The sequence below is a fragment of the Eptatretus burgeri genome, chromosome 6, assembly GCF_056783735.1.
Source record: "Eptatretus burgeri isolate ZD-2024b chromosome 6, Ebu_testis_v1, whole genome shotgun sequence".
In the NCBI taxonomy this organism is placed as follows: Eukaryota; Metazoa; Chordata; class Myxini; order Myxiniformes; family Myxinidae; genus Eptatretus; species Eptatretus burgeri.
The window spans coordinates 2,470,637-2,483,039 of NC_140966.1; the positions used below are offsets into that span (position 1 = coordinate 2,470,637).

Here is a 12,403-nt window from a genome sequence, read left to right on the forward strand (position 1 = left end):
TTATTCAATATTTTTCTTAAATCCAATATTGCTACAAAACCATGTGACATCAATTATTCCTTAACAATCTGGTACAGTATGCCTTGGCAAACATTTGTGTGAAGTTTCCACTCGATCTGTTCAGCCGTTCTGGAGAAGAAGATTTTTATAGGTTATTAGGGTAAATCCAATATGGCTGCCAAACTATGTGACCTCTGACATCATATGTGTGAACCTTTTGTTCCTCATAGATAGGTGGTCATATGTGTAAAGTTTTTTGCCTCGATCTGTTTAGCCATTTCAGAGAAGATTTTTGTAGGTTTTTTTTTAAAAAAAACAAAAAAAAAATATGGCTGCTGAATCACATGACCGATGACATCATCAAAAAAATTTGTGGACCATTTTATTCCTAGATGACCCTCAAAAATTATTTTCATACTGATCATATGTAGCGTTCTACATAAGCAATTATGACGTCATAACGAAGGCACCTATGATGTCATTTAAAAAAAATCGCTCATTCCCCATGAGGAGTACTTTCTGTGTGCCAAGTTTCAATTTTTTCCTTGGTCCTTGGTGTGGTTTCAGATACAGAAGTCGAAGGTTTTTCTGTTTTTCCAACATGGCTGCCACACCACGTGACCTATCACATCATAATTATCATGAACACATTCTACATGAGTAGTCGCACCAATGGTGAAAATTTTGTCTCAATCCGACAAGCGGTTGCGGAGAAAAACACTAAAGTTCTGTGCAGACAAACAAACAAACAAATGAACCCAAATGTAATGCCCTCTCCTTCGGCGAGGGTAACAAGGTTGTTAATATTAATGGATTTAATCCCGGATGCTCCTAAACATACTTTTTGAGCTATTATATTGTGGTTATTGTACACTGCTCCTTCCTCATTCCATATCCAGGCGATGTGTGACATCATCACCGGGTGCCAAAGGAAGGGAGTACTCAGTTTTTACTCTGTTTTCTTTCTTGCTTGTCTGTTTGTTTGTTTTCCGGGCGATATCTCAGTCATCATTTGAGTTGGGAAGTTGAAATTTGGGGACAAAAGTGAAGATGTTCTTTGGCAAAAACGCTATTTTTTATTTTGTGATTAATCAATTAATTGATTAATTACTTAATTATTGTCGATTTATTAATTACTTATTTATTTTATTTCTCATCTGTGCAACATCTCAAGCACATTTTGAGCAAGGAAGCTGATATTTGGACATTCTAGTGAACAAGTGATTTTGCAATGAAGAGTATTTTTGATATCTTCATTAATCAATTAATCGATTAATTTTTTTGTTGTTGTTTTTTCGGGCGATATCTCAGCCATCCTTTGAGCTGGGAAGCTGAAATTTGGGGACAAAGGTGAAGATGTGCTTTGACAAAAACCTATTTTTTTTTTATTTTTTGCTTAATCAATTAACTGATGAATTACTTAATTATTAGCGATTTATTAATTACTTATTTATTTTATTATTTCTCATCCTGGCAATATCTCAGGCATATTTTGAGCTCAGAAGCTGATATTTCGACACGATAGTGACCAAGTGATTTGGTTATAAAGGGCATTTTTAATTAATTCATTGATTGATTCATTCATTATTCATTTTTCGATTCGTTACTTAATTCTCATAAAGCTTCAGATTCGGATGAAACAGTGGTGGTTTAGATATGCTTTTCAGCAATTGATTGAGAAATTAATTATCTTATGATTATTATTTATTTATTTTAATTATGCAATTAATTAATCAATTATTGTACACTGCTCCCTCCCAATTCCAACTCTGTGCTACAAGGCGGCATCGCCGGGCGCCCCAGCGATAACGTGTGCTGGTGGATTTGTTATTTATTTATTTGGCATGGGGAGGGGTGTATTTGAATGTACCACTACTTGTTGTACACCACTACTTCCCAATTCCATATCCAGGCAATGTATGATGTCATCACCAGCTACTGAATGAATGGAGTACTCCGTTTTTACTCCCGTTTTTCTTTCTTGCTTAAAGTTTGTTTATCTGAGCGATATATCAGCCATCCTTTGAGTTAGGAAGCTGAAATTTTGTGACAAAATTGAAGATGTGCTTTTGGCAAAAGGTTAAAAAAAATTGATTAATCAATTAATTGATTAATTACTTCATTACTCCCTCCCAATTCCGAATCCATGAGCTGCAAGGTGGCATTGCTGGGCGCCGACGGTGGCCTGGCGATGTCGCGCGCTGGAGGATTGTTATTTATTTATTTGGCATGGGGGCGGTGTACTTTGAATGTACGGATACTTGTTTTTGTTGTTATTTGCATCAATTAACATTACTAAGTCACGCCATAACCATGACAGTGAATCATAATCTTCAGCAGTTTTTGAGTGTTAACGTGAAAGACTGATAAAGATGATGGTGTTGCTTATTTTGCTTCAACAATTTTGTGCAAAGTATATGCAGTGCCCAAGATAACAATGTTTTACATCATTATTATTATATTACGATTATTATTATTGTTATAATTCTTACTATTGTTATTATAGTAATTTAAGCATCACTTTTGTGGCAATACCACTGGTTAGAGTAAAGCATCTTTATGGTGAGATTCATGTATATTCCTCTTCTTGATGGAATTCCATTTTCATCAGCGATGTTTTTTCTACTTGTATGGTCATGTTGGTCTGAACAAATGAGTAATCTAATTCAAGTGTACAAAATCTACATTTTCTTTTGTCCATGAATGAAGATAATGTCTTGCTGAAAATCTAGGTCCAGTATTTATAACCTCAAAAAAATGATTTACCTGTTTCAACAGTTCCTGTATAAATGAATGACCGAGCGGTACGCACACTCACCTCGAAGCTGCCTAGCCTGGCTTCAAATCCTGACCCAGATATAAACTGACACCCTGGTGTTTCACAGGCAGGGTGATTCGTCAATGTGTGTGCCATCCCTCGAATGGACGTTAAACGGGCGGCCTGTCTACTGGCGTTAGTTGGTGGATGTCAAAGACCCCACAGTGTCCTTCTCGAAGAGTAGGCGAGCTATTGCCGGCACCATGGCCAAATTCCAAAATTCCTGCCCTAACTACTGCTGGAAAGGTAATGGCAAACCATCTACCCTTGCTCAGGAAGCTGCTTCGGTGGTACCACCACTCTGCAAAAGTATGGTACCTCAGAGAGAGAGAGAGAGAGAGATAGAGATAGAGATAGGGATAGAGATAGAGATAGAGATAGAGATAGAGATAGAGATAGAGATAGAGATAGAGATAGAGATAGAGATAGAGATAGAGATAGAGATAGAGATAGAGATAGAGATAGAGATAGAGAGAGAGAGAGAGAGAGAGAGAGAGAGAGAGAGAGAGAGAGAGAGAGAGAGAGAGAGAGAGAGAGAGAGAGAGCGAGAGAGCGAGCACAAATAAAGATGCAATTTGAATGTGTTAACAAGAATCAACTAACAATCTTCCTTCTTGTCGACAGCTGTACCTGGGAGTGATTACATCAATGCAAATTACATGGATGGTTATCGGCGGCAGAATGCCTACATCGCAACTCAGGGTCCCCTCCCAGAGACCTTCGCAGATTTTTGGCGGATGGTCTGGGAACAGCGCAGCGCTACTGTGGTCATGATGACCAAACTTGAAGAAAGATGCCGGGTTAGCCACACATGATTCGTACAAATACTATGGTGGAAGTGGAGATGGAGTTTTATGGAAATAAAGCTTTATGTGGAAAGATTGGCATGAGAAGAATAAGATAAGTTGGATGCTGGTGGTGAAAGTTTCAGGAAGAAAAATCGAGAGTTGCGTAACAGAACAAAAACAACTTATGGAATGGATTGGCAGTGGGTGAAAAAAAATCTAGTTGATGTTTAATTGCTATATTTGGCAGAAGACACAATATCTACCATCCACGATAAAGCTGTGAAATATGTTACATTCTCATCGCACCTCTCCAGTTGAAAAGCTCAGCTGCACAAAAGGATGTTCAAGGCAGCAGGACAGTTTATCGAGTAACACGATGCACTGTGTTCCCAATTTGTACTGCATTCACACCTGAGTTGGAGTCCAGCAAGTGAGCCACTAAAGCATTAAAGTCCCAATTTTAGTGGAATCCTTGAGCACTTTAATGTGTTGTATGAACATATCGAGGTATTGTTATTCAGATTCTACTTTGAGGACCTGATGGATGACATCCGGTGATCAAGTGATTTACAGTAATTAATTATTTACAAGAGGAAATTCATAATGGTGTATGCTTTAGAGAGGTTGCTGTTTAACTGAAAATGGTGTAATGAAGTCCTCGTACTTTTGCTGCGAATACGTTGTATGTTGGATGGCATAGCTGTGGTAAACATGGGGATGTCAAAGGGAGAGGGGGATGGAAAAGGAAATATGGAGAAAGATCTATAATATATGGTTAATTATGCTAACAGAAATAACATTGAGGAAATATTAGATCGAAGCAGAGACTCAATGCATATGGGATGTTGGGATGAGTCACAATATGGATGATGAGGGTGACACATTTAAAGAGGATTGTTTATCACTTAGTACAGCTAGGAGCAGAATCGTGTGCTTGGTGACTACAGTGGATGGTGGTCTTTGTTGCCCGGTTAGAATCTTTTTTCAAAAAATATTTCAGTCCTTGCCAACCTCATTTCTTAGTATCTCATCTCTCTTTTTTGAGTGTCTGGCTGCTCATCCTCATCATCCATCAATTCCTGCACCCCCAGCGCTCCTGCCTCTCCTGTTCTCCTCTGCACCCCCACCATGCCTTCTTTCTGTCTCTCTCCTGTCAGGCAAGAGCTCTGTTGTGTGCCACGGGTGGAGTGAATCTCACTTTGCTTGCCATCGCTCTGCTTTACCATCATTTTGCTTTTGTGTGCTTTGTTGTTGGAGCCGAGCTGAGACTTTATCTAACCAGTTCAATGATGCTTGATGCTCCGCCTTGACCATTAGACATGCCACTTATTTGCCTTGCTGGTGTTCGATATTATTTTTCACTTGCATGTCAGTAATGGAAGATACTCATTAAAATGGATATAGCTTTTGACATTTATCTGTTTTTCTTCAGGTGAAGTGTGATCAGTACTGGCCTAGCCGTGGTACTGAGACATATGGCCTTGTGCAAGTGACATTATTAGATACTATGGAGCTGGCAACATATGCCGTTCGCACTTTTGCTCTGCAGAAGGTGAGCATCATTCACACCTTAGTTCATTGCATATGGAATAGTTTTTAAAAAGTACTGAGTATGAAGACGCACACTCAAATCAATTTGGTCACAGATTCTCCATCTCTGAAAATCAAATATCTGTTCCCACAGGCCGGTTCAAATGAAAAACGAGAAGTTCGGCATTTTCAGTTCACAGCTTGGCCTGATCATGGAGTGCCAGAGTACCCAACTCCATTCCTCGCATTTCTACGGAGAGTTAAGGCTTGCAACCCTCCTGATGCTGGACCTATGGTTGTGCACTGCAGGTAAATGTCATGTGATTAGCTTTTCCCATTAGGGAGACATCTAAATATGATGTATGCAGATGGGTGTGTGGGTGGGGTGGAGAGAGGGTAGTGGGGACAGTAATTTGAGAAAAGGAAGAGGAAAAGGAAAATGAGCTTGTCAGAAGAGGGGACCAAATATATGCAAGTGAGGATTAATATATACGACAGAGAGCAAGTTGAGGCAAAATATTGTTGGTTACGGGAGGAAAGAGGATCTTTTTGACCAAATTGCAGATTCATCATGTTACCTATTGCTCCCACTCGCTTAATTGATTTTATTCACCATTTTCAGGAATGACAACTGAAACTTGGTATATGGCTATATTATGATGAGTTACAGAAAAAGTTCAAGTTTCAGGGTGTTTCATCAATTTTTCACAGATTTTGGCCCTTTTTGGACATAAAATATCACATTGGTAGGGGGTATGTCTTGCAAAGCAATTCTCGGTCTTGTTATAATGGGGGTACCTGTTTTGTACAAACTACAAAACCAAGTGCTTCAAAGGACAATTGTAATTATCGCTGCTAATTAATTAAATTAACATTGTTCAATATAGAGGGTTAAACAAAATAAAGGTGAATGTTTAAACCAACTTTTACCCAACTCCATTCTCTTTGGGGAGCATTTATCAACTGAAGGTTGACACAAGTGTCCTAACCATCATGGGTGGAAATATAATGTTGATGTATCAGGCATTAGTCATTTGTCTGTATAGCAACAGTTTCAGTAGCCTTGACAAAGTCTCGGATTCCTCGGACTCAATTTGTGCTTGTTACACACCCAACCCGTCCACCAAGTTTCGTCCGAATCCGTCCATAAGTTTTTGAGATATCCTGCTCCCAAACAGACAGACACAAAAACAGGGGTGACAACATAACCTCCATCCACCTTTGGTGGCAGAGGTAAATATACAAAAAATAATAAATTAATGAAGGAATTAGGCTTTTGAGGGTGCATGTGCACATGATGAATGCTGCCTCTGATGTGATACTTATCAGTTTCATATGATGCACTTTTGTCTTTGTCTGTTTCAAACCAACAACAAAGTTAGAATTATTAGCCCATCCCCCACTTATCAGAAGACAGGGTTTTGCAATCGTGAGTGTGCATGCGCGTGCGCGCGCGCAACGAGCACCTCTTGCACAATCCGGGCCATAACTTTCTTTCCATTTGAGGTTTTGTTATCAAATTTTCAACAAAGCTTTATTATGAGAATATGGAGAAGACAAAATAATAATTTGGTCAAAAGGTCAAAGGTACTGTTTAGCATTCGGAAGAAGAAGTCTGAATACAAAGTGGACCGGCTTTGCATTTTCAAATGCTTTCTAGTTACAATTGTTTCCATCAAATTTTCAAACCATTATGAACCCTCTCTTTAGTCTGTTTCATGAAACAATTGTAATTTTATTATGCTTCACTTTCTAATCAATGTGTAAAGTTAAAAGTTAATGCAACCACCAGGATATGTTTCCACATGTTTGTTTGGGATTTAGCAAATTTACTAGCATCCACAAACGTTTAAGGTGCTATTTTGCTCGAAACCATTAATCTTTCTCCAGGTAGTCAGCTTATTTTGGCAGAGTCTGGGAATTTCAAACTCAAGGCTTTTAGGCTTAAAATGTTTTTCTTTTTTTCTCCATGCCACAGTTCCCTGCCTAAGCTCTTCTCCAAATAAAACCAACAACTAGAACCAGTCTGTGAAATCCTTTTAGTGTTGAGAGGCATGGCAGAGAACATTCAACAAAGGTCAAGGAGCAAAGGCCTATACCCAAACAGTGCTGATAGTGACACTTATGAGGCAGATGTCACTGTGGCTTGTGCCACAAGCTGACACATTAATTCCCATAATTATACAACAATTGAGAAAAGAAAATAATTTTAATTCAATAACAAGCTCCTTCAATAATTCAATAAAAAGCTACTTGAGAGACTGAGACAGATGCAGTGGGTTTACTCCCTTCGTGTTTTATGTGAGTCTTGACAGAGGAATTGTACATTCTGTGCTCTTCGCACTCTCCAACTCTTGGCCTACACTTTCCAGATCATTCTTGCCTGAAGGTTGTTTTTTTTTCAGAATCTATGAAATTTCCCACTTTCACTGAAACACCATGGTGTCACCACTTGCCAGACTACAAATAAATAAGAACTCTGTATGTTCCCACCAGATAAGGTGTCCAAGGCACAGGCAAAAATATCACCTATGGTTTGCAATTCTAAAAGTCAGATCTAGCTGAAAACTGGAGCTCTCTATTTGCTGCACATTTTGTGTCCCAAAATCTGAACTCAATTTTTCAAAGCTAGATTCCTTGTCAGTATGAAGGTCTCACCATTATTAAATCGAGAGAAGCCCACACAGAAGCTCCCTTCCACCTGTTAACCCTTTTTCAGCCCAAAGAATGCTGTTGCTTGTCCCATCAATCACAGACTGCAGCAGTGACAGTCCTTGGTCTCCAGCCGTTAACCCCCTTGCGCCTCATTAGCCAGACTCATTCCTTTTGCCTTCCTCATTAACAAAGATCCTCCTCCCAAAAACCTATCTGCTGCCTTGCAGCAACCATTCTTACACACCTTTAACCCACTTAGCCACCAGCTGCTCATGTGACTATATTAAAACCGCCATCACCAATGAGTTAAGTCTATGTTTCATCAGTGTGTTTACCGAGAAATTTGCAATATCTTCGTCTTTGGAACCATTAAGGCAGGCAGTCCATCTGCTCATATTTATCTTCACCTGCCATGGTTCAGTCCTGTGTTTGTGCTGTAACTGATCTTTATTTTTATTTATTTCTTTATTTATTACCTTAATTGCTGCCTTTCTGGAATGACAAAATGCTCTCTTGACTGTTCCTTTTACTTGTCCGCACGTTTCTACAAAACACTTGCTCTTCAAAAGAATGGCAGATCTTAAAGATTGCATGCAGCAATCATTATGTGAGTATCAATTTGATATTCAGCAAATCTTGTCATAATTAATTACGATGATGGTGCTTAGCATAATCCAAAAATAAGCCACATGGAAGCCTTTCAAGGTTTAAAGTGTTTCACAGAAATATTGTCGAAGGAAGAGGAGAATTAGCTATATAGTACCAAAATCCTCCACTCATCCAGCTAATAAGTACTTTTAACAAGATAAAATATCATTGTGCCTGATTTGTCCTGGAATTTTAAAATGTTGGGAGAATGTGAACACACATTTGATTGAAGGGTCGAATAGAGAAAAAAGGATGAGGGATAGTACCTCCACTAAGTCGTTAGCCACGACTCACGCAGACAGGTCAACTAGCTTAATATTTTCTTCCAAAGGATTATGAACTCTCAGGTGCAGTAGTTTTAAGGCTTCAGTAACCAAAGTCAAATGGCATTTAAAAGAAGGAAAAGAGCTCTTTGGGATGAAGAGGACAGGTGAACGAGATTAAGGAAACGAGAGAAAAGTGCAAATCTAATGGGTTTTTTTATTTATAATTGTCTTAGCCTCATTTATATTGGATGTGAGCACGTATTGCTTGTTTGTTGGTTAATTTGTTTTTTAGTATGGATTTATTTATTCATCCGTTCATTTTCAATTTACACACAGTACTTTCTTATTTACTCTGAAGGATGTTGTTTGCCAAACATTTGTCTGGTGAGAAAATGGACAAGTAACGAGCATCGTACAGTACACTTTTGGAACAAAACATTCTTGCTTTCAATATCTAAAATGTTTTCAAGGTGACGTAACGTTCATTTATTTTGACATTGATGTAAATGCATAATAATGTTATTATTTTGAACTTCTTCCAAGGAGTTATTTTCCATTAGACATAGATATATTTATTTACACACCCATTCTTTCTTGCTATCTCTGCAGTGCTGGTGTTGGCCGCACTGGCTGCTTCATAGTCATTGACGCCATGTTGGAACGGCTCCGGCAAGAGCACACAGTAGATGTTTATGGTCATGTTACGTGCCTACGTGCTCAGCGCAATTATATGGTGCAGACAGAAGAGCAGTATGCTTTTATCCATGAGTCACTACTTGAAGCAGCAGCAGCGGGATGCACGGAGGTGCCCGCACGCTCCTTGTATGCACACCTGCAGAGGCTGACAGCACCAGGAACTCCTGGTGAAGGCAGCTCGGGAATGGAACTTGAGTTCAAGGTATGGATGTTGTTTGCCAAACAAGGTATGGATAATATGTTCAAGGGATGGATAAGATATTTTCTGAATTATCCTTATTTCACTCACCTGTCTTAATTTGCTGTTCATTGCAACTATACATTTGCATTTCGGTAATTTGCATTCATCATTATACACTTATTTTGTTGATAATATAGCTTTGTAAGCATCTGTGCAATAATGGATGAAATTGAATTGGAAATTTCAAATTAGTTTTAAGATATTATACTCATGTGCACACAGACATTTTCAAATACTGTATCTTTATCTCGGCATATGTGGAAATCTGGCAGATGTTACAGTAATAATTTTGCTTGTCATTCCATAGCAGGAAACTTTGAAGAAAAATAGCCCATACTAATCTTCACAAAGCACATGTTACTATGTGCTGCTACCTTGACTGAATAAAAAGTGAGGCTAGTTTTGACGTCGTTGACTAGCGAGTTAATTTTTACCCTCATGATCTCTAACCAGAGTGGTTCTTCAACCAGCAAATATTAGGCCAAATAATAGATATGAGGGCAAAATGAGGGTGATGTTGATGGTGCGTGGTGACCTGAATGGAAATAAATTATATCATTACTATATTTCATATTTCCTTCTTTCACTTTTTTTTTCCTAATTATGCTTATGGTTTTCTCCAAATGTATGCACATGTTTGATAATACCTGTTCTTCAATCGCAAGGTTATGTTTTCACAAGACAGTGTTGGACAGGTATTTTATGGACCTCGGAGTGTGAAACACATCGTAGGTTTTGAGTAGGATTACATGACCAAGGAAATGTTGTCTGACTGGGCAACGGAAGCACATAAATCATGGGGATCCAAAGGCTCCTCCACTCCAAACTGGGTGCTTTCTCGGGCATTAAGTGTTTTATTGAGTTGCAAGATGGTGAGCAGAATTTTTTTTCGTGAGTACAGTTGGCTGCATTGGTTACGTTTCTTCTGTTGAGATAAATATATTTTGAGTGTGAGCCATCTTTGGTAAGGATGATGAGGCTCATGATTATGGATCTGAAAGATGGGAAATTGAAAACAAGAAAAAGGAGAAGAAAGTAAAGACAGACAAATAGAAAAAAAAACATGTTCGAAGAGGTGTACAAAGAAATAAGTAGACAAAACTGATGTAGATTCTAATAAACCCTAAAAACCATCAAATCATAAAGAGAAGGAGAATAAAATAAAACAGAGGCTGATATAGGCTGGGTATGGATGTCCCCAAACAATCTATGCTTTCCAGAGAAAATTATTTGAGTCTTGAGTCCCTTTACTTGTTCTTGATGTCCTAGACTTTAAAGGTTTCATTTTGATTCTCAATCTTAAGCATTTTCTCAACAATATTATTTAGTTGCTTCATGAAGTCTCTCAATTTCACTTCCAATTTTCAGCGCCTTGCAAGTGCCAAAGCAAGTACGCTGCGCTTTATTAGCGCGAACCTCCCGTGCAACAAATTCAAGAACCGGTTGGTGAACATAATGCCGTATGAGTCCACGCGTGTTGCTCTTCAGCCTATTCGTGGGGTTGAGGGCTCAGATTACATCAATGCCAGCTTCATTGATGGTTACAGGTATGGTTGCATACCAATAATTTTACTTTGTGTTTCATATATGAGAAAATCAATTGTAATGTATAATTTGAGAGATGATACCTCCAAAGTTTCAATATAATTAATGTATGGTTTTGACAGATATCATGTATATTTATGGTATTTACCTTTGATTGAATGTTATTTCTTTCACTGTAATGGTACACAACAGTAGAGTATGATCACAAAGAACACTCATCATAACTGGAACGGCACTCAGTAAGGCGTATGTCTACCTCCGCTAGTCTAAACAGTTCAGGTTTTGTATCTCACTGACAGGCCAGATCTGCATCCAGACATTAACTAAAATAGAATTGACCTGTTCTTGTCACCTACCCAACTTATCCACCAAGTTTTGTCATTATCCGTCTAATTTTTTGAAATATTGTGCTATATATCGTTTTTGGCCATATCTCTCCATGGTGAAGAATCACTTAAAAAAAAAATTTTTAACTATCGGATTCGAATATTCATCAAAATAAGATCAATTCTTCCTTGTCACACACCCAAACTATCCACCAAATTTTGTCCAAATCCATCAACAGATATTGCGCTATATATCATTTTTGGCCTGAACTCTCAATGGTGAAGAATCACTTAAAACATTCCAGTATCTCGATCTGGATCATCAACAAAATCTAAACAATTCTTCCATGTCACACATAACTTCTCCACCAAATTTCGTCCAAATCCATCCAGAACTTTTTGAAACATCCTGCTCACAGTCAGACAGACAGGGATGGAATCATAACCTTCATCCACCTTCGATGGCAGAGGTAATATTGAATTGTATTTTAACTCGTAATACTTTTGGTGGGCAATCCTATTTTAATCAAATTTAATCTTGAGATAAAGAACAGTAAAAATGTAGATTTTATTGATTACAATTTTGATCTAAATCCATTGAGCAATTGTGGAGAAAATAAGTGAAACTATTTTCACTACATTGTAAATTGCTTTCTGGCCAACCAATAACTCCAGGTTGGTCAAAACTGTAAAAGGTGCAATGTACATTTTAGGAATAAATTTTATTAATTATCATAAAAATTATTCTCAAGTTGCTGAACAACAAGGAAAATAATGTATTCTCTGTCAGGGAGCCACACATTGTTTCGCTCCAAATACTAAGTTTACTGAAGAGTGAGGTGACAGAGGGTTAAAACGGCAAGAAACTGACTTTGCACAGGAGGAAACAT

General features: G+C 38.2%; 1 protein-coding gene across 8 annotated transcripts in view; it reads left to right on the forward strand.

Moving 5' to 3' along the window:
* PTPRD (protein tyrosine phosphatase receptor type D) overlaps positions 1-12,403 on the forward strand; it is a 382,026-nt gene that overhangs the window by 341,889 nt on the left and 27,734 nt on the right. For all 8 annotated transcript variants that reach the window (XM_085883705.1, XM_085883708.1, XM_085883709.1 and 5 more), the window contains 5 exons: positions 3,443-3,618; positions 5,039-5,158; positions 5,291-5,445; positions 9,315-9,603; positions 11,011-11,189. In XM_085883705.1, coding sequence (XP_085739831.1) covers positions 3,443-3,618; positions 5,039-5,158; positions 5,291-5,445; positions 9,315-9,603; positions 11,011-11,189 — 919 coding nt within the window. The remainder of the gene's footprint in view (positions 1-3,442; positions 3,619-5,038; positions 5,159-5,290; positions 5,446-9,314; positions 9,604-11,010; positions 11,190-12,403) is intronic.